The sequence below is a fragment of the Nomascus leucogenys genome, chromosome 19, assembly GCF_006542625.1.
Source record: "Nomascus leucogenys isolate Asia chromosome 19, Asia_NLE_v1, whole genome shotgun sequence".
Classification (NCBI taxonomy): domain Eukaryota; kingdom Metazoa; phylum Chordata; class Mammalia; order Primates; family Hylobatidae; genus Nomascus; species Nomascus leucogenys.
Genome location: NC_044399.1, coordinates 29,969,637 through 29,993,571, shown reverse-complemented (window position 1 = coordinate 29,993,571; position 23,935 = coordinate 29,969,637). Strand labels below are relative to the sequence as shown.

Here is a 23,935-nt window from a genome sequence, read left to right as displayed (position 1 = left end):
GTAGGTGACCGCTGCTAGCTTCTGGGAAAGAGTGGTGCTGGAAAGTGGGGTACATGCCCTGAGTGGGCAGGGGGCTGGGCAAGGGGCACTTCTGGGGAGAAAGGCCAAGTCAGGAAGGAAGAACGTGCAAAGTTGAGTAACAGAGTGGTGACCATTTGTGTGGCCTGCACACCCAGCCCCATGCTGGTTTTTCTTTTTTTTTTTTGAGACGGAATCTCGCTCTTTCGCCCAGGCTGGACTTTCGCCCAGGCTGGAGTGCAATGGTGCAATCTCAGCTCACTGCAAGCTCCGCCTCCCGGGTTCACACCATTCTCCTGCCTCAGCCTCCTGAGTAGCTAGGACTACAGGCACCCGCCACCACGCCCAGCTAATTTTTTGTATTTTTAGTGGAGACGGGGTTTCACCGTGTTAGCCAGGATGGTCTCGATCTCCTGACCTCGTGATCCGCCCGCCTCGGCCTCCCAAAGTGCTGGGATTACAGGCTCGAGCCACAACGCCTGGCCCCATGCTGTTTTATATGCACCATATTGTTGAATCTCTCCAGGAGCTTTGGGATATGAATATTTTATCCCTATCAGCCCCATTTACAGATGGGGAAAATGAGGCTCAGAAAAGTTTGGTGATTCTCCCAAGGTCACACAGGTAGGAAGGGGAAGATAAAAGATTCCAACAAGCATCTCTCCAGCCCCCAGTTTAGAGATTTGAATTTCTACTCTCCTGTACATCCTGGAGCCAGGGCATATTCAGACCTGGAAAGGAATGTAGAGAACACAGTGACCTCCCCATTTTACAGATGAGGTAACTGAGGTGGGGAGGTGACTTCTCTACCATCACGGAGCAAGTTCAGCAGAGTCAGCCCTGTGCTTCCCACCCAGAGTGCTTTTTCCTCTAGCACATCCTTCTGGAGTCCAAGGCATGGGGCTGTGGCGGGAGCAAGGAGAGGAGAGGGAGCTGCTGCTGAGCAGGAGGAATAGAGGAAAATGAGAAAAATGAAACAGGCCCCCCACAGTCTCTTGCTTGGAATCATCATGAGACCCCATGGTCAGAGGGGGCAGAAAGTGAAAACCTATCTGCTTACTTATTCATTCAGTCATTTATTCATTCAACAAACGTGTTGGGGCCTGCTCTATATCAGGCCCCACTGAGGATACAAAAATAGCCAAACACAGGCTGGGCAGGATGGCTCACGCCTATAATCCCAGCACTCTGGGAGGCCGAGGATCATCTGAGGTCAGGAGTTCGAGACCAGCATTACCAACATGGCAAAACCCCATCTCTAATAAAAGTATAAAAATTAGCCAGGTGTGATGATGGGTGCCTGTAATCCCAGCTACTCAGGAGGCTGAGGCATGAGAATCTCTTTAACCCAGGAGGTAGAGGTTGCAGTGAGCCAAGATCACGCCACTGCATTCCAGCCTGGGTGACAAGGCGAGACTCCATCTCAGAAAAAAAAAAAAAAAAAAAAAAGCCAAACACAGACCTTGCCCGCAGGGAGCTTATAACCCAAGCTTATAACAGTACGTCTGGAACCTTGGAGGGTTGTGTGTGTGACTCTGGAGCTGGGATCTCATGGCCCTTGCTGCCCTGGGGTGGGGGAGGCAGGTGACCCACTATTTCTAGCCCTGCTGCAAGGTTTTCTTAGGGGAGCAGAGGCATGAAGTAGCAGGGAGGGCGGGCGGGGGGCACCCTGAGCCGGGGCCCCAGGGAGAAAGACCGGGGGTGGGGAACACCCAGGCATCCCCCCTCCCTTAACTGTAGGCAGGAGATTTTCCTTTCCATTTTTTCTTCTCTGTACAACAGCAATTTAAGTTAATTAAATGTAACAATAAATTATTTCTCTCCTGCCTGAAATAATCTTTCAGTGCTCACCCACTTTTGAGGGGAAGCACTGGCTCTTTGCCTTGAGATGGGGACTGGTTGTGGCTGTCACAGAAAGAGGCTGTGGGAGGAGGGCCAGGCCCGAGGCGGGATGGGGAGAAGCTGGGCAGTCAAGAGGGCTGAGAAAGGACCCCTGGCATCGCTGTCCTCTGTCCCTAGTCTAGTTTTACTCTGGCTGGTCTCCACCTGTGGGTGGATGGGAAAAAGGTGCCCCATGAGGGTGCCCCTCTGCTGGTACACATCTTGCAAGTCTATCCCCCACTGACCCCTCCACTTGGCACTTCTGTAGCAAGAAATTCTGCAGAAACCACACAGTTGCATGTGGGGCCTGCCCTGCTCTTGTATTCAATTAGTCTGTAACTACAGATATATCCCCCGTAGGTACAGAGACGTTTCTGAAGAGTTGATTGCACCGATGCTTTATTTCTGCAAACCAGATCCCAGTATTTAAATGCAACGGCGGACCCAGCTTTTTAGAGAAATCTTCATTTATGACCTCATTTCTTTTTCGCATTTAGATTTTCTTCTCTTGCCTTTGCTTAAAATAGGCTCCACCTGAACACAATGCAAAGCAAAGCAGAGTCAGACGGGTTGGATATTGGGATTGTGGAGCCTGCAGGACCCCAGGACCCAGGACCTTGGCCAGCAGATGGAAAGTGTGGGCTGGGGCCCTTGCCTCTGGGGTCACCAGGGAGAGCTTCGATCTTGGCCACACTGGAGAGTCAAGGGCTTCTCTGGGCCTCGAGTCAGGGTCTGCCAGAGTCTCCCAGGCCAGGGAAGGCGACAAGGCCTGGTTTCACTCTGACCTGCTGAACCGCCTCCGTGGAACAGGTGACCGTTGGCTGTCTCGCTGGGATGATGAGGGTGACGAGCTGGGATAATTCACTGCTCAGGAACCTGCCATGGCGCTCCAGGCCGACTGGATCCATCTCAGCCCAGTGTCTGAGGCCCTGCACAGGCAGTCTGCCACACCCCCACAAGCTCAGGACCCTCCCCTTGCTGGGAAGGCCCTCTCCCTCCCTCTGACAGCCACATGCACCCTGCCCGACCTCCAGCTCACCTCCCCCAGGAAGCCTGCCCTCATGGCCACGGTGCTGACCCCATCTGAAACTCCATGGTCCCCCTGCCCTCAGTCTGTGCCTCATCTTGCCATCGTCACGTATGTGTGTGTGTCTGTCTGTCCTTCCCCATCTCTTCTGAGTTCCTTTCCTTTTTTCGAAATCATGTACTTAGTCCTGAACTCTTTGAACGAAGGATCCCAGACCACCAAGGGGGTTGGAGACACCACTCAATCCAGTGGGTTTCAAACCTAAAAAGCAACTTACTTTTTAAGCAGAAAAACTCCTTCCCAAAGCAAGGCTTCCTGAGAAGGCAGAAGGACCTGGTGGAAGATGAGGAGAGGCCAGGTCCTGCCTGCGGGGCCTCCCCCAGGGCCTGGAAGGGACATCAGGAAAGCTGCTCCACGCCAGCCGTCTGCAGTGGAGGCACATTCTGGGGCCCAGAACAGCCAAGCCGTGCTGCTGACCCTGCTGATGCTTGTAGGGACTTTACACTGAAGATGCAGCTCTCCTGGTTCCCCCCAAATGGCCCATCTCCCAGTGAAGTGGGTAAGAAAGACCACATTGCCCCCACTTCTCAGATGAGGAAGTTGAGTCTCAGAGGAGTCAGGTGACTCACCGAAAGCCACACAGGCAGTGGCAGGACTGCCTTGGGGCTCAGGAGAAGGGTGAGGAACCGTGTTGAAGGATGGCTTTCCAGCTGTGGCTCTGCCAAAGACCAGCGCCATCCCTGACCCCTGGAGGCTCTGGGGACTCTCTCAAGATGAGCATCAGTGCTAGCTGTGAAAGGAGAGGGAAAACACGCTCCCTTTTCCCTGTTCCCCAGGAACTTGTAGGAACCGGGCCTGAGATGCCTCAGCTGCCCCCAGGCCACCCCTCCCTCCCTCCAGTGGCCTTCAGGACCCTCCCCAAAAGGTTAATTACCGAATCATCACATCAAAGGAAATTGCACTTTTGTGCCTTAAAGACCAAACTGAGCTTCAGCAACACGGTTATTTATGGTCTCTAATAAGCATTTTCTGGGTGTGATTAACCTTTATACCAAAATCACACTGGGAATTGGGATGGCAGCTTCATTCCAGCCCCATTCTGTGCTGGCCCTGGGGGTGGGGGTGTGGGTAGCAGCTGCAGCAGGCTGGAGCAGGCCATGTCAGAACCTGGCCCTCCACCCCCTCCACAGGCTCCTGCACCACCTTCCTCTCCCCTGCCCATCCCCTCTGACAAGGCGCTGTCTTGACCTGCGCCTGGCCAGCCAGAAGGCGCGACTCTCCTCATGGTTCATCTCCTTGAGAGACAGCAGGAGCACCTGCTGACTGAATCCCAGCTCCTAAAAACAGTTACATGACATTGGGCACATCAACTACCCCAGATTTAAAATGGGAGCATGATACCCGCCCAGTCTGCTTTCCCTTCCGTGCCAGGGACCCACTAGATCTTTGGAAAATCCTTTTACAAGATGCTATAATTGAGCTGCACACACCCTTGGCCTCAGACTTTAACCTTGAAGGTTTGGCTCTTTGGTGAGTGGAGAGATTTGTAGCTGAGCTGCAAGTTTTATTTGGAGCCTTGGGGCTGCCAGGCTGGTGCACGGAAGTGAGGCATTAGCCAGTGAGTGAACCTCGTGCTCTGCCAGTTTCAGCTTCAGCGCCGTTTTGATTTTCTCTACTAGTTGGAAGATAGTAAATCACATGAAGTCTTGAAAACTTGGTTCTGAAAGGAGCGCCAGTGGCTGGGACTGGTGATGGAGTGGAGGAGCAAGAGGCATCCGAGAAAGGCCAAAAGCACTTTGGTTTGATTTCAGAGAAGATGACATGTTCGGTTCACCCCATTTACCATATGCTTCGACTATAGTTCCCACTGTTTCAGGGTGCTAGTTGTTGGTGAGAAGTGGAGGAAGCCAAGAACCCTCCCCAGGAAAATGGTTTTCATCACACACACCAGCTGCATTTATTTGCAGATCTTCACACTGCCTGCTCCCCAGGTTAAGAATTCTCCGTTTTTTGTTTTTTTTTTTTTGGTTTTGTTTTTTGTTGTTTTTTGCCCAGCGTGGTGGCTCACCCCTGTAATCCCAGCACTTTGGGAGGCTGAGGTGGGCGGATCACTTGAAGTCAGGAGTTTGAGGCCAGCCTGGCCAACCTAGTGAAACCTCATCTCTACTAAAAACACAAAACTTAGCTGGGCATGGTGGCAGGTCTGTAATCCCAGCTACTTGGGAGGCTGAGGCAGGAGAATTGCTTGAACCCAGGAGACAGAGGTTACAGTGAGCTGAGATCGCACCACTCTAGCCTGGGCAACAGAGCAAGACTGTCTCAAAAAACAAACAAAAAATTCTCCATTTGAAGGGCAAACAAACAACATCCTTGAAACTTTGGGGGCCTGTTCCTACCAGTGCAGTAACTGCCTGTTGATGGAGATAGAAAACCACAGTGGAGCTTGAGGAGGAGATCAGTGGATAGTGGGAGGAAAAATGCAGGAAATCTTTGGACTTTTCACGGAAGTGTGACTCAGGAATAAGGCAGAAGCCCTCACAAACCTTCCGCAGAGCAAGAGGTGGCACAGGCACAGATTCTGCTACAGAGCAGACCTTTCCGGAGAGGAAAGGTTGGTTTGGGAATTTTAAGAAGCATTTTCCTTTGCATAATGCAACACCAGTCCTCTGTGTTTAGAAAATGGCTGTGTGAGCCATCACATTCAGGAGAGGGACACAAGTGTCAGGGTTCTAGGCAGCCAAAGGCAGACTAGCCCTTTGCCTGGCATTGGGCTTCGTTTTCTGACGAATCAAGATTTGCTCTGCTCCTCTGTGCACACTAGGACATTAAGATGCGAGAATAAGAACTTATAGCCTGTTTATTTGCCATCTAATTAGTGTCTTGGGTCCTAAGTGCTTTGTGCCGAGGTGGTTTTCGTGCACTTAGGCTGGTCTAAGGGCTCTACTCGTGAGCCTCACGGGCACAGGGTCTAGTGCGTATACAGAGTGCACTGGGAAAAGGGGTACGTTGGAGGGAGAACTGAGCTGCTTTGCTTTGGAGGGTTGGGCAGGTACTACTAAGCAGAGGGGCCCTGGAGCTGGCCTCTGAAGAATGCAGAGTTGACCAGGTGACCAGGGGCGGGGGGTGGCAAGACTGCATGGGCAGAGGGTTGCAGACATGAGAAGGATCCCAGATACTGGGAGATGATAAGTAATTGGATGGGAATAGAACGTGATGTGCCTTCGAGGTGGGGGATCTGAAAGACCGGAGCACGAAGCACAGCTTAAGGATTAGATGGATAAGTGGAATGTCAGGCAATGGGGCTGATATTGTCAAATAGGATGTCTCCAGTTTCTTTTCTTTCTTTTTTATCTATTTTATTTATTTGTTTATTTTGAGATGGAATCTTGCTCTGTTGCCCAGGCTGGAGTGCAATGGCGTGATCTCGGCTCACTGAAACCTCCACCTCCTGGGTTCAGGCAATTCTCCTGCCTCAGCCTCCCAAGTAGCTGGGATTACAGGCACGCCACCATGCCCAGCTAATTTTTGTATTTTTAGTAGAGATGGGGGTTTCACCATGTTGGCCAGGCTGGTCTCGAACTCCCGACCTCAGGCGATCTGCCTGCCTTGGCCTCCCAAAGTGCTGGGATTACAGGCGTGAGCCACTGCACCTGGCCAGTGTCTCCAGTTTCTTTAATTTGCCTGTGGCTGAGCTGGCTCTGGGAGCCCTAGTTTGAGAGAGAGAGTGCATGTGTGTGTGTGTGTGTGCACGCGTGTGTGCATGTGTGTGTGTTGGGAGGTGGCGTGGGCAGATGTGGGGTGGGAAACGAGGAGCGATGATTTCTAGTCCTCTTCTAGAAGGGGCCTCTGGCCCTAGCATCTGAGCTGCCCCTCTCTGGGGACAGAGCCGAGCCTGGGTCCCTGCTGATTGCTGAGCGGGCAGTGCAGCTTTGTCATGAGGACACTTTGCTTTCTGCTTAGCTGGCAAGAGCCACCGGCTGGCCTGGTGGCCTCCTCCTCTCTCTACTTCTGCGTTTTCACTTGGAAAATGAGGGTAAAGATATTTCTCCGTCTCTCTGGAGACTGTGAAGTTTAATTACTGATTAATAAAGTGTTGGAAGTTCCTTGAGGCCAGAGAGCTGAATGGGTTTGTTATCATCACTCCTGAGTCCCAGGCGTGAGTTGGCTAACCCCAGTGCCATCTTGCTGAGTGTCCCGTGTGCAGAGCACAGGATGGGGGTGTGGGGCTGGGGTTATGCTTCAGAACCTGAAGCTTGGTCCAGGGCAGAGAGACCCCTATGAGAGTACCAGCAAGGGAATGGAGTGAACAAAGCCACTACAAACTCAGGCACTACCGACTCAGGGAACCATGTGGGTGAGTCATGGGTAGTGGGGACCAGGCTCTGATGAGGAGTGGGCACTATTCCCCTGGACCTTGGAATGTGGGAGAAAGGGGAGCAGAGTCTGCCTTCATCATCGGGACAGGAGTGGGAGGGAGTGGGTACCGTGAAAGGGGGTGGCCCTGGTGGGGTGGGGTGGGGTGAGATAAGGGAGAACATTCCCAGCAGGTGAACATGGAAAAGGCAGGTCAGTTTGCTTCTAAGGACAGGGAGAAGGTCCTGAGATCCGAAAAGGGTGAGTGGAGAGGAGTCCACGGAAGAGAGGACGGACAGCCCTGGAGGGTACGGGGCGGGCAGGGACGGAGGGATGGAGTCTGGCTTGGGAAGACAGCGCATGAGCAGGGCCCGACTGGAGTGAAGCAAGTGAGGCATTTCCTCAAGCCCACCCCAGACGGAGGTGCCAGCAACCTCAGTAATCACAATAGATAATTTTTTTTTTTTTTTTTGAGATGGAGTATTACTCTGTCGCCCAGGCTGGAGTGCAGTGGCGCGATCTCGGCTCACTACAACCTCAACCTCCCGGGTTCAAGCAATTCTTCTGCCTCAGCCTCCCGAATAGCTGGGATTACAGGTGCCTGCCACCATACCTGGCTAATTTTTGTATTTTTAGTAGAGACGGGGCTTCACCATGTTGGCCAGACTGGTCTTGAACTCCTGACCTCAAGTGATCTGGCCTCCCAAAGTGCTGGGATTACAGGCATGAGCCACTGCACCCGGCCATGATAGATAATATTTTAATATCATTACTGACTTTTTCCCCTTTTGCCCCAAGCTCCAACATGGCCCAGCACTGTTACTGAGCCTATCTTTCCTTTAAAAAGTTTTTGATATTTTGCTCATCATGGATTTTTTGGCGTTAATCTTTATTTTAAAAAAATAATTATGTTAAAATATTCTGTATCTTGACAACTAAGATTTTCGATGCTCCCTTCACTTTTCCACTCACCACGTGGAGTCCCGGCCCCTCGCGAGAAGGCTGCGTGCTGCCTGGGCTGGCCGCCGACCTGCTTCTAGCCTACACCCTAGCCTAGCAGCTTTGCTCACCAAGGGACTTGACAAGCCCCTACCTCTCTCCCGATCTTATTTTCCTGCTGTGAAATCCTAAGCTGGCTTCCAGAGCTAAGGGTCTGTGTCTGAGGCTCTGTAGTGAAATTTGCAGTTGGTACAGAAATGGGCTGGGGCTGAGACACCTGGCCATGGGGTTGGGGGCCTCAGAAGGAGCAGACCCCAAGAAGAAACAGCAGAGAAGTGATGAAGAGAGCAGCCTCCCATGAGGCCTCTCGGGCTTCAGGCTCACCACCCTGTCTGGGAACTCTGCTGGTGGCCGGGCACCCAGCTCCCCACAGCCAGAGGGAAGGACCAGTTACAGTGCTCCCCTCTCCCTGCCCCTCACTCATGTTTCTTAACCCCTTTTGAATCAAATCCCAGGGGAAACAGCCACCTCTTCTCCAACAACTAAATAAAAACCACTAAGTTCAGATCAGTTAACATATCCTTCTTGAGTGCCTATTGTATACCAGAAACACAATGTCATTCATTCATTTCTTCAGCAAAATTGAGTGCAATGAACAAAATCCCTGCCCCCACAGAGCATGCAGGGCTATTTAAAGGACTTCTACATACATACATCATGTAAGCTTAAAGGGGGTGAGACAGGCCATTTTTACAGGTGAGGACACTGAGGCACAGAGAGGTCAAGTCACCTGCCCATGGCAACACAGCGTAACGGGGGGCTGGACACTCGGCCTCTCTCTTGACTCTAACCCTGTCGGGAGGGAGGTAATGCGATGGTTGTGTGGGTGGGTTCAGTTGAAGAAGGGGCAGCCCTCCAGGTATAGGGCCTATGCCACTCCCTTCCCAACTGGGCTAAAATTCTGGAAGCAGAGTGACACGGAGCCTTCAGGGAGGTTAAAGGGCAAAGGTCTGCCCTAGAATAGGGTGTCCATCTTTCCAGACACATTTATCCCTTACCTCTCTGTGCCTCAGTTTCCTCATCTGCAAATAGGCACAGCCGCACCAGCCCCAGGGAAAATTTAGTGCCATGGCAGATGTACAAGAGCTTGATAAATGGTGAGGCACAATTTGTGATGATGGATAATTAGGCAGGCGGGGATGAGGGCCCAGGAAACAGTTCACAAAACAAGAGGCCAGCTCTGGAGGAAAGGAGGGAAGTGAGTGCACGCATGGGGATCTGTGAAGCCGTGGTGGTCAGCGGGCCGGTGGGAGGGTGTGTGTGTGTGTGTGCGCACGTGCACACGTATATATGGTGGGACACCGTTGGACCATGTTCAGGATCCCATGGGGGTGGAGGTGGCTTCCTCTGGCAGCACACAGCCCCTAGGGGTAAAATTCGCCTCTTCCCTAGGAGCCCGGGATCCTGATCCCGTCAGCTTCCCTGCGAGGCCCCTCCATGAGCAGGGCAACTCCAGACCCTCCAGGCGGAGAGGACCCAGAAGGAGGAGAGAGGAGATGAGGGGCGGGTGTCTGGGAAGCAACTGGATGTGTGACAGGGCGGGAGGGGAGGCAGGCAGGTGCAGTGTCACCCCTGCAGTTTTCCTGGGTGATGGAGCAACAGGCTCATGGCTCATGGCACCTGCCTAATGTGTCCTTCGCCTCCTGTGCCTGCAGGCCCTTCTTCTTCTGGGGCTGAACCCCATCTCTGCCTCCCTCCAGGACCAGCACTGCGAGAGCCTGTCCCTGACCAGCAACATCTCAGGTGAGTCCCCTCAACCCCCTCCTGCAAGATTCCTGGTCACCACAATGCCCCCCACCCCAGGTATCCCAGAGCCTGCACACAGAACCGTGCCCTAAGGCAGGATTCGCAGAGTCATTTCCTCTCCAAGGCTCCAAGCAATTCTTCACATCTCCACCGAGTGCCGTGGTGAGGAGGATCCTGAGGTTGGGTGTGAGGTTGGTGGGGAAGAGCTGCAGTTGGTTAGTAGCACCTGCCGTGGGCACAGGAGTTTGCAGCAAGGATTGTGAGTAGTTATCTTCCCTGCTTTAGGGTGGGCACGGGGGAAGGTATCCCAGCCCTTGCTGCTGAGTTGTGACTTGGGGAGGCATCAAGGGAGGAAGAAAGGCTGCCACAGTCTGCGACTAAAAATGCCCAGGGCGTAATACTCCACGGTGCTAACCCGTGCCAGGCACTGATCAAGGACTGGAGCTGTATTAACCCAATTTGCACAGTGTCGCTCTGAAGTAGGTGCTGTTGTCCCCATTTTACACTAAGAAAACTGAGGCACAGAGAACTAGTAAGCTCCAGAGCCCTGAGTGGAGCACGGTCAGCCCAGCTTCTGGTTGTGGTCTCCAGCGCTGTGCTCTGTATCTCTCCAATAGAAAAGACAGCATGGCTGCAAATATTATTAATATCTGTGTCACTTTACCATTTACAGAGTGCTTTTGCATAATCGTCTCATTTCATCCTCACAAGAGTGTAAAGCCCAACATATGTACAGTTGAGGAAACTGAGGCATGGGAGAGTTACATAATCCCCATGGCACTGCGTGGCCAGTACGTGGCAGTGACTGGGACCCAAATCTAGGTGTTTGGGCTGCCAAGGGCATGTCTTTTAAAACTTTGGGTGTGGTCCTGGGCATGGCTGCTGCTGGGCAAAAATGGAGAGGGTCCCTGCACCTGAGTGTCTTTGGAAGGCTTGTGGACCTTCTATTTAAGTCTTCAAGCCTCTCCTTGATTCACACCAACTCTTTGATGAAGCACCGACTACACATCAGGCCCCACTCAGGGCACTGGGGGAAACAAGAGGGGCTCACAGTCTAGTCTGGGTGTCGAATCCACAAATGCATGTGCGATGAGGCAGAGTGCAAGACGCATGCTAGCAAAGAAACAGACGCAAGTGTCTGCAGGCAGGCAGGAGGCCTTCATTTCTGAAGCTGGCTCTGTGGGGACAGGAGGCCTCCACAGCTCAGTGCAGCTGCTTCCTGGCCAGCTGTTCCTTCACTAGGGAGAGCCTGGGGGCAGAGGAACAAGCCCTGGCCTTGGAGAAGGCACACTGGGTTCCTGTGCTGGCTCACAGAAGGTGCCTGGTCATGTCCTGGCTAGGGGCAGGTACTGGTAGCCACAGGGATGAGCATACCCTCAACCCCTCTTGAACCTCACCTTGCCCAAGTGTAGAGGGATGGGGGGCTGTTACCTGCCCCAAGTATCTCTTATGAGATTGAATGCACTAAGTTTTATGGCAATATTTCACAAACTGTAAACTGTAGAGTGTCATGCCAGTACTAGGTTTGGTTTGGTTTGGTTTTAGAGGTGGGATCTCGCTCTATCACCTAGGCTGAAGTGCAGTGGCACAATCATAGTTTAGTGCAGCCTCAATCTTCTGAGCTCAAGGAATCCTCCTCTCTCAGCCTCCTGAGAAGCTAGGACTACGTGCACACCACCACGCCTGGCCTAATTTTTTAAAATTGTTTTGTAAAGACAGGGTCTCTGTTGCCCAGGCTGGAGTGCAGTGGCACAATCATAGCTCACTGCAGCCCAGATCTGGGCTCAGCCTCAGCAGGCTTTTTTTTAAAAGGCTTACTGTATAGCTGGAATGAAGGGAAGGTACTTGCCAGTAATTGCTCATAATGATGGAGGGAGCAGGGAGGCTAGGCAGGGGTGATGCAAATCCAGGGAGTCTTCCTGAAGGAGGAAGTTTCAAGGTGAATATTAAGACACTGTTAGTATGAATTGGCAGAAAAGAGCCAGTGCTGTGAGCTACAGCAGGAGGTGAGCAAGGACCAGTAGGTGGGTTTGGCAGAAGGACCAGGGAGAAGTGAGGAGGGAGGAGTGGGAAACCGAGAAGGTACTGGCAGCCCAGAGCATCTGGCTGCAAAGTTAGTTAAGCTGTACTTGGGGAATGGGGAAGTAAGTTCTTGAGCATGAATCTGGAGTTCTAGGAGAGAGAGATGGGGAGGGAGGAGAGCAGCTCAGAGGCTGGACCTGAGGGGAAAGGCCTATCCCCAGCCCTCCCCACGCTCCAGCGCCAGGTCAGGCTCTATCAACTTGTTCGTTATGCTCAGGAGGAGAGACATCCCTGAGCCCACGAAGGTGTCACCTGTCCTTGGAGCCAGCAGGCCATGATGAATAGCGTTCATTCCCTGGTGATTTGTACTCCGTGCCCGTGCCCCCAGCCCAGTCCAGCCTGCCTGGCTGCATGGCACGCGATCCGTCACCCTCTACAGTGGCCTCTGATAATGGGCCATTTGTCTTCTGACTTGGAGACCTACCCAGACCGACGGGCACTGGTAGAGACAGATGGTGAGGGTGGGGCGGAGGGGCGAGACAGATGGATGGGCGTCTGGCCGGGGCAGCTGGCACTGAACCAGGGCCTTTGGGGGGCCTTTCACGTGCCTCACGCCAGGAACTGGGAGAGAGTGGGTGCCCAGGGCTGAGGCCTATCATGTGGCAGACCACAGACTTGGCGACTCATAAAATCATGGCATGAGTATGACAATGCCAGGAGGTAACAGAATTATTTACTAATGACATCACAGACAAATAGAATCTGAGTTGACAATTACCTGGGGTCATCAGTTCTCATCTCTGGTCTTAAGGTAGTGAATGATAATTAATAATAGCTAGGCCAGGCACGGTGGCCCACGCCTGTAATCCCAGCACTTTGGGAGGCCGAGGCGGGCGGATCACTTGAAGTCAGGTGTTCGAGACCAGCCTGGCCAACATGGTGAAACCCCGTCTCTACTAAAAATAAAAATAAAAAATTAGCCGGGCTTGGTGGCGGGCACCTATAATCCCAGCTACTCAGGAGGCTGAGGCATGAGAATCGCTTGAGCCTGAGAGGCCGAGGTTGCAGTGAGCCGAGATCACACCACTGCACTCCAATCTGGGCGACAGAGCGAGACTCTGTTTCAAATAATAATAATAATAACAGCTAATATTTATTTAGTGCCCATTGTGTGTTGGACACCATTCCAAGTGCTTTAGTCTCATTCAATCATTACAATACTATAGTCAGGAATATTTTTATCCACATTTTACAGTAGAGGAACCTAAGGCTCAGAGAAGTTAAATCAGTTGCCCAAACGCACTAAGCAGTTACTAAGCAGTGGCTGCAAGATACAAACCATGTGGGCCTGACTTCAGATTTTGCCACCAGCACCGCGTTATGTGGCCACTCAGAGCCAGGGTGCCCAGGGCCCAGTGTAGTCAGCCGTCTAGGGGTGCAGTGCCACCCCTGCAGTTTTCCATACCCACACTAGGTTTGCACATGGCCCCATATTCTCCTCCATGCCTCCTATATGCCTGGCACTGTACTAGCTGCTGGGAAGGCAAAAGCGATGAGCCCACAAGCCTGCAGGACAGGAGGGCCATCCACTTGTCCTGATGGATCACACACCCTACACAGGCATCTTTCTTCTCTGCCCATCCAAAGAGAAGGCAGCTCAGCCATGAGGTGGCCAAGCAAAGACCAGGTTTCTGCCACACTCTCCATGCCAGGGGACCCAGGCAGAGGTCCTGCCCATTCATCCCACAGCACATTCCTCTGACTGGGCAAGAATGTGTGTTTCACAGGCTGCCCTTGGGCCACCTGGCTGCTCCCCCTCTGGACAGCCTGGGCTGAGTCCCCCTCCTGGGTTTAAGCCAAATAGGGGGAAGGGCTTCCCAGCCACAGGGCTACTGCCAAGTGCCCACCTCCAGAAGCCGCCGATGGGAGACCCGACGTAACTGGGACAGAGCCAGGTTCCAGCTTCCTCTGAAGTTATCCACTATGGGTGGATCTGCCAAGCACGTGTGGACCCTGAGCCTGATGGGAGGCAAACAGTGTAACCTACTTGGGGGAAGAAGCCAGTGCCCGATTGTGCACAGCATTAAATAGGCCACCTTCAAAGGGTTCTTACCTGTTCATTCAAGCAGCCCTCCCAGGACCCTGACCTGGCAGGGTTTCTTCCCTGGCGGGTGGGAGCCCTCCCACCTGTCCTCTGCTCTCCCTTTGCAGGGATTTCAGGCAGTCTGACCAGAATGCAGGCCCCACGCATTTGTTCTGTGCATGTGTGGGGAAGGAGGAAGATATAGGACTGGTTTCTGCATTACTTTAGCCCACTTGACTCCCGCAGCTCACTCCCCAACCTAAAGGCCTGTGGTGACTAGGGCTGGTGAGTGGGTTGGTTCTACTCCCACATCCCCAACCAGGAAAGACCCTGAAGGCATCTACCTGCCCCGTGAATGAGGGAGTGAGCCACAGACTGATAGGAACATTGACACCTCAGACACACCAAGCACACACCTGCTCCGGGGCCCTTGTACTTGCAGTTGCCTCTGCCGACAACACTTTCCCCCCAGGTTTTCTCCCTCACTTCCTTTAGGTATCTGCTTAAATGGTAGTGCTTTAGAAGCCACCACACTAAAATAGCACCTTTGTCAGCCTTTATCTCTTTGCACTGCTTAGTTTTTGTCCATAGTATTTCTCACTGGTTAACAGAAATGTATGTATGTGTTTGCTGCCTCTCCACTAGAATGTAAGCACCGTGAGAACCGGGCATTTATTTTATTCATTGTTATATCCCAAGCCCCTTGAACATTTCTTAGGTAGTCAGCAAATAACAGCTGTCTCTTGGTATCCATGGGGGACTGGTTCCAGAACTCTCCATGAATATCAAAATGCAGGGATGCCCAAGTCACTGATATAAAATGAAGTAGTATTTGCATATAACCTATGCACATCCTCCTGTATACTTTAAATCATCTCTAGATTATTTCTAATACCTAATACAATGTAAACGTTATATAAACATAAACAGTTGTTATACTGTACTGTTTAGGGAATAATGACAAGAAAAAAGCCTGTACGTGTTCAGTACACTTTTCCCCAAAACCTATGCATATGGAGAAACAACTGTACTTGTTAAAGAAAGAGCAAAGTCACTATTCCTTAATTTACCAGGAGAGGCACTGTGGGACAGGGAGCTGTCAGGAGGCGTTGGCACCGAACAGCACCTCTGCCTTTGTGCAGCTGGCTGGTAAATTGGCTTGGCTATTTGCAAGGTTGGATTACTCTGGTCCAAATTCCTCCTCATCCCAGGACTATGACAGCTGAGTGGGAAAATACCTCCACCTGCCAGGACAGCAGAAGAGGTCAGGCTTTTGTGGCACTGGGACTGGAGGGAGGGGACATTGGCCCAAGAATCAGAAGGTCCTTGAGGTCCTTATAGCCATCAAGCTGAGTGACACAGAAACTGACTTCCTGCCTTCTCCCCTTCCCAGCTAGAGGATGGACACCCTCTCTGTCCCCAGCACCTGTGAAATGATCTTTCTCTGTGTCTCCTTCTCCTGACTTTCCACCTGCCTCTCCCTATTTCTTCCTTAGTGTCTTCTCGCTCTTCTTTCCTCTGTCTCCCCACCTCTCTCCTGGCCCACTTGGCCTCCCGCCTCCCTCCCTCTCCGCCTGTTTTCTCCTCCTCATTGTAGTCGGGTGGCTTAAATGAGTGGCATGAATTAAGTCATGCAAAGCGCCTTTCACAGTGCCTGGTATATATTATAGTAGTGTCCAACAAATATTCCCCCTCAAGTCCTATACACAATTTCCCTTCTGAGGCCTTGTCCCTACTGGATCCCAGGGACCCCCCCGCTACTCTCCCCCACTCTCCTCCTCCCTGGACTCGGTGTTCGCAGGACGCAGGACGGCGATCTGAAATCCTTGTGGGGATTTCAGACACAGAGACACTAAGGCCCAGAGAGGGCAGGACCCCGAGGCGTTGTGGGAAGGCACCGAGCCCACAAGGCAGTCCCAGGCCGGAAAGTCCAGTGGACAGTGCCAACTGGCCAGGAGCGTGGCGCCTGAGGCCCTGTCCTGCTGCCTCCTCCCTGCCCTTGACCTCTAGGTCCCCTCCCTTCTAACTGCACTCTGCTGCTGAGGCCCTGGCGCCTTTGGCCATGCCCCCCCGACCCCGACCCCGCACCCCCCACCCCAAGCCCCTGACCCAGCGGGAGCGCTGACCTTTCACTCGGGGAAGGGGGAACTTTTGTCTCCTCGCCTCTTCATTTGGCTTCTCCTCCCCATTCTTGCAGCCTCTCTCTCCCTTTCTTCCCGTCTCACACAGACTTTCAATTCCTTCCAGGATTTTCTGGACTCTTAATGTAAAGGTCGCCACCGATGCTGTGTCCCGGGCGCCCCCTCTACGCATCCTTATGAGCTGCGGGGGCCAGAAGGGAGGGGGAGGCGCGGCGCTGCTGGGGAACTGGAGTCAGCTCTACGATCGAGGGGCAGCTGCCCAGATCAGGGCCAGCTGTGCAGCTGTGGGCAGCACCCTGAGCTGGCATCAAAAGATGAGCATTGAAAATCCACTCCCGTCTCAGTGTCTTTGGTTACTGATTGTCTTGGAATAAGCCATTTGACCACTTTGGCCTCAGTTTTCTTATCTGTAAAACAAGAGAGAATAAGCACCCATGGTGGCATAGTAGGTGGCTGGGAACCGTACCACAGAGGAGAGGCAAATGGCTTCTGACCTGCCCACCCCTTGAAGGTCTCCATGTCCCTGGCCAGCTGTGGACGAGGTCAGGCCTTTGGTTAGAGCCCTTAGAGCTCCCAGCAGTGGCCGATGCAGGTCCTCTAGGCCAGAAGGCCCATCCTGAGTGGCTGGCTTCTGCTTCAACTCTGGCCTGGTCCTGGCTGTGGCTGGTGCCCAGTCCTTTCCTGCCCTCCATGCCTTGCAAAAGCAAGGCGCAAGAAGACTGGCCAGGGAAGGGAAGAAGGGAGGGCAGGTGCCATACTGACGGAGAGGGTGTGTTCCGTGTGTTCATTCCAGATGCTGCCACATGGAACATCACATTGAAGCCTAGCTCCCTAGATACTGTGGATGAATGAGTGAGGAGTGAAAGAGCAAGCTACTGAGGAAGGTACAATGGTGCCATTAAATGAGATGGCATATGTCATGCAGCTGACATGTGCCTGGCACACAGTCAGCCCTCAACAAACGCTGCTCCCTTCCTGCTGTCCCCTTAACTGTCCCTCACCCCCGTGACTGACTCACAATGTGGCGTAATGGAAAGAGCACTAGATTTAGAGTCCAAAATACCTGCCTATGAGTCTTAGTTCTTTCACCCATTGACCCATGACCTTGGAAAAGTCACCTGACTTCCCTGGGCCTCAGTTTCTTCATCTGTAAAAAGGAAATAACCACATTGCCAGATGTATGAAGATCAAACGAAATAGATGAAGAAGAGCTTTGAAACAGCAGGGCACGGCCGCCACACGATCCTCCCCTCCCCACGGCCGCATGCTCCCAGCTCTCCCCCCAAGTCTCTGTGCCCGGACTCAACACTGTCAGCAGGATCCAGGACAGGTTAAAATCCCAGCCTGGCACGCCCTTGCCTCAGATGGCCCTGCTTCAGCACTCCACTGCTTCCACCGCCACTCCGTGATAACATCCACAGAGACTCCGCTGTGGCACAGCACCTGGGCTTGGCCCACTCCAGCCGCCTGGCCCGCAGTCACCTCGTGTCCATTAAGCCCCAATCCAGATTTCTTTCTCTTTCAATTAAGCCACTTGGCCTGAAGGCCTCTGCCCCTTGAGTCCTGATTTGCACAAATGCCCTATGAATAGCTTTGATTAGAAAGAAAAACCAGCATTTGGTACAAGTGCTGCTCGGCACTGCCCTGAGACCAACGGGGAAAGGAAGCCAATTTAACCCAGTGCTGTTTCCTGAGAGATTGGGGACAAGCTAATTTGGGGAGGAGATGGCAGGCAGCCCCAGCCAGGGCTTGGCAGCTGCTAAGGCCTCGGCCCAAGCCTGAAGAGGCTGCCCCCACCCGTGCTGGCTCATGGTTCCTGGCCCTCCCTGGCTTGTCTGTCCACTCTTGTGCCAATTCTAGGTTATTAACCTGGGGACACTGGGGCTCAAAAGGACTGGTGTGCCAGCCTCACTCAGAGGGAGGCACTAAAAGGCAGGGAAAGAAGGGGCAGCCTCAGGGGGGGTGCCAGGACTGTGCCAGCCCCCACCCTTTGGAGGCCATATCCACCCTCCCCTCCTGAAGTGTCACCGGGCCTCAACTCTGCCCCAACATCCTCTCTCGCGCGCGCTCTCTCTGTCTCCTCCAAAAAGCAAATATTTGGAAGGGGCCTTTGACATCCTCTTTCTAGTTCAGATGTTTATATCTCTTTGAGTCACAGACCCCTTTGAGAATCTAATGAAAGCCATGGACCCATTTCCCCATTAAAATGCATGTATACACCAATATTTTCATTACATTCAGGGTCTCCGCGAACTGTTGAAGTTTCCAGTGGGCTGAGATTAAGAATTTCTGATCTGGTTCAACCACTTTATTTTATTATAGATGAAGACAAGACACTAAGGCCCAGAGAGGCCAAGTGACTTGCCTATGATCTCACAGCAAATTAGTGGCGCAGCCCATTCTGAAGCTGTGGGCCCAGACTCCCAGTTCAGTGTCCTTTCCACTCCCCCAGATGGTGTCTCCCTGCCTTTCCTCTCCATAGCTCACTTCTCCGTCAATCCTGTCCTAGGGCCCTGCACAGAACAAAGTACACACGACATATGGTCAGTAAGTGTGGTTAACAAGCCAGCCGGAAGAAGGAACGGGCCAGCCGGAAGAAGGGCCAACTTCATTTAGCTGGTTCTTCCCTGCAGGGCCAGGGTAGATGTGGTTTGATTGCAGAGACATGTGAGGGGCTGGATCAGTGGTTGGATGGGTCTGTTCCAGGGTGTTCCTGTGACGTCTCAGAGCTCCAGGCTATCACCATGTGAGGGACCAAGGGAAGTGTCCTTAGGCTACAGAGCAGGGGACCAGAAGCATGCCCAGGCTTCCTCTAAATGCCAGGACCTTAGCTTTCAACACCACCTCCAGCCATCTCTGTTCCTCCTCTGCTCTGGAACCCATGCTGGCTCCCTAGTACCATAGCATCAGATTCAGATTTCTTCCCCTTGTGTCTTCTTTGCATAGGATGAGCTCATTTCTGCACTGGTCATTGTTGTCATCCTGTCCCTAGTTGGTGTGAGTGGGAACGAGTGGGGAGGTGGGCAGAACTCTGGAATGTCCTCTGCCTGCCTGGGGCCTTGGCCGGATGTCTTGCTGTGCCTTACCAGCCGTCTCTGCCCCCAGGACTGCAGTGCAACGCATCCGTGGACCTCATTGGCACCTGCTGGCCCCGCAGCCCTGCAGGGCAGCTAGTGGTTCGGCCCTGCCCTGCCTTTTTCTATGGTGTCCGCTACAACACCACAAGTAAGGAAGAAGTGGAGGGTGGACCATCTGCTGGGAGGTGGGACAGGATGGGGAGAGCTTGGAGGTGGGGGAAGTAATAATGACGACGACAGTTAACGGTAATACCTCTTGTGGGGATCGCCCCTGTTTTCCAAAGGTCAGCGCTGTATTCTCCCAGGTGCCCTGTGCTCATTACTGGTGATTCTCACAACACCCTTGCAAGTCACTATCACGCCTCCTATAACTAAGGCCCCTGGGACTCAGGGAGGTTAGGGAACTTGCCCCATTGGCAGCTGGTAAGGGGTGAAGCTGGAGTTTGCATCCACTCTGTCTGGCACCTTCTTCTGCCATTAAGCTTCAGGTTAGTCTGTTTGGGCCTACTGTAATACCATGAAGCAGGGCAGGGATGATCAGAGCCCCAGCTGTGTGAATGAGAACCCTGAGTCGAGAGGTTCTGAGGCCTACCCCGGGCCCTCCAGCCAGGAGGCAGGGGACCCAGAGTTTTAGATGCACAGGCACGGGCTCAACTTGCATCCTGGATTTGTAGGTGGAGTGGGGACAGGACGGGGTTGACCCAGGGTCCGTCGGATACTTGATCCTCATGTAAACACCTGGCTCCCCGGAGGCCCGAAACCCCCACAGCCGGGCTTTGCAGCTCCCTGCTATTTCGCCTGCCACTCTCAGAATTAATTTGCCCTCCCCTGTCAATGAGTCAGGTCCCTGCTTATCAAGAGAGCAATAGCTGCGGGTCAGGGGCCCTACCCTACCTGAGGGGAGGCTGGGGCCCTGATCCCTGCAATTGGGGCCTCCTGTGTGCACCCTTGGGTCCTGGTGGTCTTGAACTCAGAGTCCCAAGAGGGCACAGGGGTGAGCCCAGACACCATGTAGTTTACTCCAAGACTCACTGTGTGACCTCCCAGCACACTGGGGCCCCTCATCTGGCCCTCAGCCCCTCATCTGAGGATGGAGAGGGCTGGATGGCTTGGCTTCTAAGATGTCTTCCAGCTCAAAACTCCCAAATTCCTTCTCCTGCCCCTCTTTCCTCTACCAGATGGATTTGGGGGGTTAAGGTTGGGGGCTACAGCAGAGGAGTGGGAAGACCCAGCCAGAGAGTGACTCCCCAGGGAGTGACCTGGGAGGCCAGGGCAGGACAGGAGGCTGGGGCAGCCAGATCTAGCAGCCTCGTTTGTCTGTACCATGTCCTGGCCATGGGAGGGACTCGGGAGAGGGAGAAGACACACTGGGAGGGGCTTGGGGACCGAGGGGAGGAAAGGAAGAAGGGCCTCTTGGCCAGGTCAGTCCAAGGGGTGCACAGTTGGCCAGCCCCCAATATAGTCAGGCCCATTTTGTAATAAGGAAATTGAGGCACAGAGAGGCTAATAACCTATCGGAGGTCACAGAGCCTGGAGGCAGGGTCACAGCCCAGGGACGATAACTCTCACGATGCTGGGGGCTGAGTCCTTCTGGAGCCCCTAGGAAGGAGGCAGCACCTGCACATCAGAGGAGCTTCCGGGAGGAGGCACCAGTTCCTGTCATGTCCACTTCCAGAGTGATTCTCATGTCTGGCCCTACCTGCCCCTACTCCCCAGCGCCACTGCCCAGCCTCAGGTTTCAGATCTGAGCCGGTCACTCCTTCACTTGGAATCCACTCTTCTGTGGCCTCTGTGGTCAGGCCCGTGCTCCTGGGTGGGGCCGGCCAGGCTGTCTGTGGTCATGGCCCTGTCGCCCTTTGCAGACAGCCTTGGCCACCCCCCGTGAGTTCCCTCTGCTCCCGTTGCAAAGGGTTACTTGACAGGCTCCAGATAAACATTTTCAGCCCTCAGCGCCTGGGCACACACTTCACTTGCTGGCCCTGCCTGAAGTGGCAGCGCAGGAGTCCTAGATTCTCATTCCAGCTGCATCTGCAGCTGGTTAAGGAGCCCTTGGCACAGACCTTCTGTGGGCCTCAGTTTCTCCACCTGCAGAATGGGTGGGAGGATTGAGTGTGGTGCTCTCTAGGCTCCCCCACGCCTCCCTCTGTGATCCCAGGAAAGGAGCTGGGGTGATGGCCCCTCGACATGGGGTCAGTCTGTGAGGGCAGGGCTGGAAGACCCCTTTCCAGGTGCCCCCAGCGCCAGATGAGGTGGAGCATGCCCGTGCAGTCAGTTGCAAGTGGGTACCCAGAGCTGCACCTCATCATTAAGCACTAATTAATCCATTTACTGATGAGTTGCTGCCAGGACTTCTAGGCCTTCTCCCTAATGCCCTCCCTCCTGCTGCATCCGATCTTCAAAGGGATGGGAAGCATTTCCAAAAATATCCATTTTCCCGTGATTCTTCGGGAGGACTGCTCAGCTCAGCAATTAAAGACAAGGAGGTCGCATCCTCCCTGGCAACGGCTCCCTGCTTGTTGGGCCTGCTTTCTTTCGGATCACCTCCTTTCTCCCCGTCAAAGCCTGCTCCCTCTGGGTGACCCAGCCTCTGGTGGGACTCCTGACTCTCCCCCACATGTCAAGGGGGGCAAGGGTGTTGACAAAAGGGGACTCCTCCCACAATATCCACCGGTACCCTTTGATGGGGACAAGTGACACGCTCTGAGTCTCATGTAAGGTTATATAAATACAGCTCCAAGACAATAATAATAAAAATAACAGCCAACATCACATGCCAGGTACAGTTCCAAGCACCTTGTGCATGTTAACTAAAAATACTCAACTCTTGATGCAGGAGCCGCTATTCAGATGCTCTAACTTACAGAGGAGGAAGCTGACAGGTTTCGGGATTTGCCCAAGGTCACACAGCTAGTGGAAGGTAGTGCCAGGATTTGACCCTAGGCTGTCTGGGTCCAGGGGCCACGCTCTTAGCACTACTCCATGCTGCCTCTTAACTCGAGAACCACCCCACCCCATCCCACCACCCCCGGGCCCCTTCCAGCCAGATCTCTGTCCCAAAGCCCCTATCCCTGGAGGTATTTCAGAGCAGCCTCTGGTCCCGGGACTTCCCAGCCATGGCAGAGACACTGGGTTCCCCTGGTTCCTCGCCTCGCCCTCCCCTCAGACCTCCATGAAAACCCACTGGGTGAGCCTCAGCCCTCTGGTAACTCATCCCTCATTTGGCAATTAGGAGAGAATCAGCAGCCTCTTCACCAACTCTGCCCAAGGGCCTGAGGCTCCCCGAGACTGCGGTCCACTGACATGGAAGTGCTTTAAAAATCCATTTAGCCAGATCTCCCACTGGCCAGCTGTAGCTGAGCAGCTCCTCAGCAGGGGGACCAGGGAGGGGAATGGAGGGGAGTAGAGCAAGAGAGGAGGAGAGGCCACGTCTACCTTTTAGCCCTGGAGGCCGGGACAGGCTCCCTGTCATCACCTTCTTGTCCTGATGCTGCCAGCAGAGGCAGCTCCCAGGCTGGATTGTCCCTTGGGGATCAACCAGTCCAGTCCCTCCTTTTATAAATGAGAAGGGGTCCCCAGAGGTCAGTCATGCAGCACGGCAGCAGCTCAGCTGGTCCCAGGGCCCCAGCCTCTAGATCCTCACAGGGTTCTGCCCCATGGGGCTCCAGACTCAAGGACTGGGACTCCGGCAGCTTTCCCGGCCCTCTTCCAGCCCCAAGGGCCAGTGAGAGCCACAGGAAGGCCTACAGCGAGGGAGGCTCCAGGGGAGATACTCAGGGCTTCATTTCTCTGCCAGGCAGTTCTGCCTGAAGTCAGAGCCAGAATTAACTCAAGGAAGCATGTTTAGAGCTACTGATGCCGGAGCCGGGTACAGGGTGGGGTGGGGCGACTTCTGCCAGGAGAGAAGATGAGATGGAATTTAGAACTCACTCTGTCCCTTCCCAGCTAAGTTTTAGGACCCTGGAGCTCAAGCCTGGTAGGCATGAAGGAGGGTGAGGGGAACACGTTGGGCAGCTCTGCCCATCCCAGGGCCCTAAAGCCAGGCGTCAATTCAGCTCACAGGGCCCCTCCCCATCTCCTTAGAAGGTGACAGGTTCTGGGCCACAGTCCAGGCCGGTGGCTGCACAAACCTCCATATGTCCCTGGGCCACTCTCCTGCCTTCTTCCTTGAGTGACATGGGCCAGGCTAGGAGCAGCTGTGGCAGACCTGAGTGATGACATCTCCCCACACATGCCTGTCACCTGTCATTTTCTGTCCAAGAGACCTCCATCATGGATGTTCCCCCCACCCACCGACCACAACCTTCCAACACAGGCCCGCTATGGGGAAGTGCCACCATGGGGACCTTCCCCAAGATCTGCCCCGTGAACTCTGAGTCCCCACGTGCAGCACGGCCAGTGAGGACCTCCCACGGCAGCCTCTGTGAGATGGCTCTACCACAAGAAGCCCTGTCATGCCACCTGCCACGTGAGCTGTCACCGCATACCCTTCCACTGTGTCATGCCCAGCCTCATGAAAATTGACTCATGAGGTCTCACCATTTTTTTGCTGTCTTGCAAGACCCCTGAAAAGGAGATTTCTCAGAAGAGC

The 23,935-nt window shown here is 53.7% G+C and overlaps 1 protein-coding gene across 8 annotated transcripts in view; it reads left to right on the top strand.

Annotated features, from left to right (window-relative positions):
• CRHR1 (corticotropin releasing hormone receptor 1) overlaps positions 1–23,935 on the top strand; it is a 52,553-nt gene that overhangs the window by 13,249 nt on the left and 15,369 nt on the right. For 5 of the 8 annotated variants that reach the window (XM_030799602.1, XM_030799601.1, XM_030799606.1 and 2 more), the window contains exons 2-3: positions 9,934–10,021; positions 19,376–19,495. In XM_030799602.1, the coding sequence (XP_030655462.1) occupies positions 9,934–10,021; positions 19,376–19,495 (208 nt within the window). Of the gene's footprint in view, positions 1–9,933; positions 10,022–17,063; positions 17,155–19,375; positions 19,496–23,935 lie in introns of those variants that run through there. The other 3 variants (XM_030799603.1, XM_030799609.1, XM_030799608.1) reach the window with 2 other exon arrangements.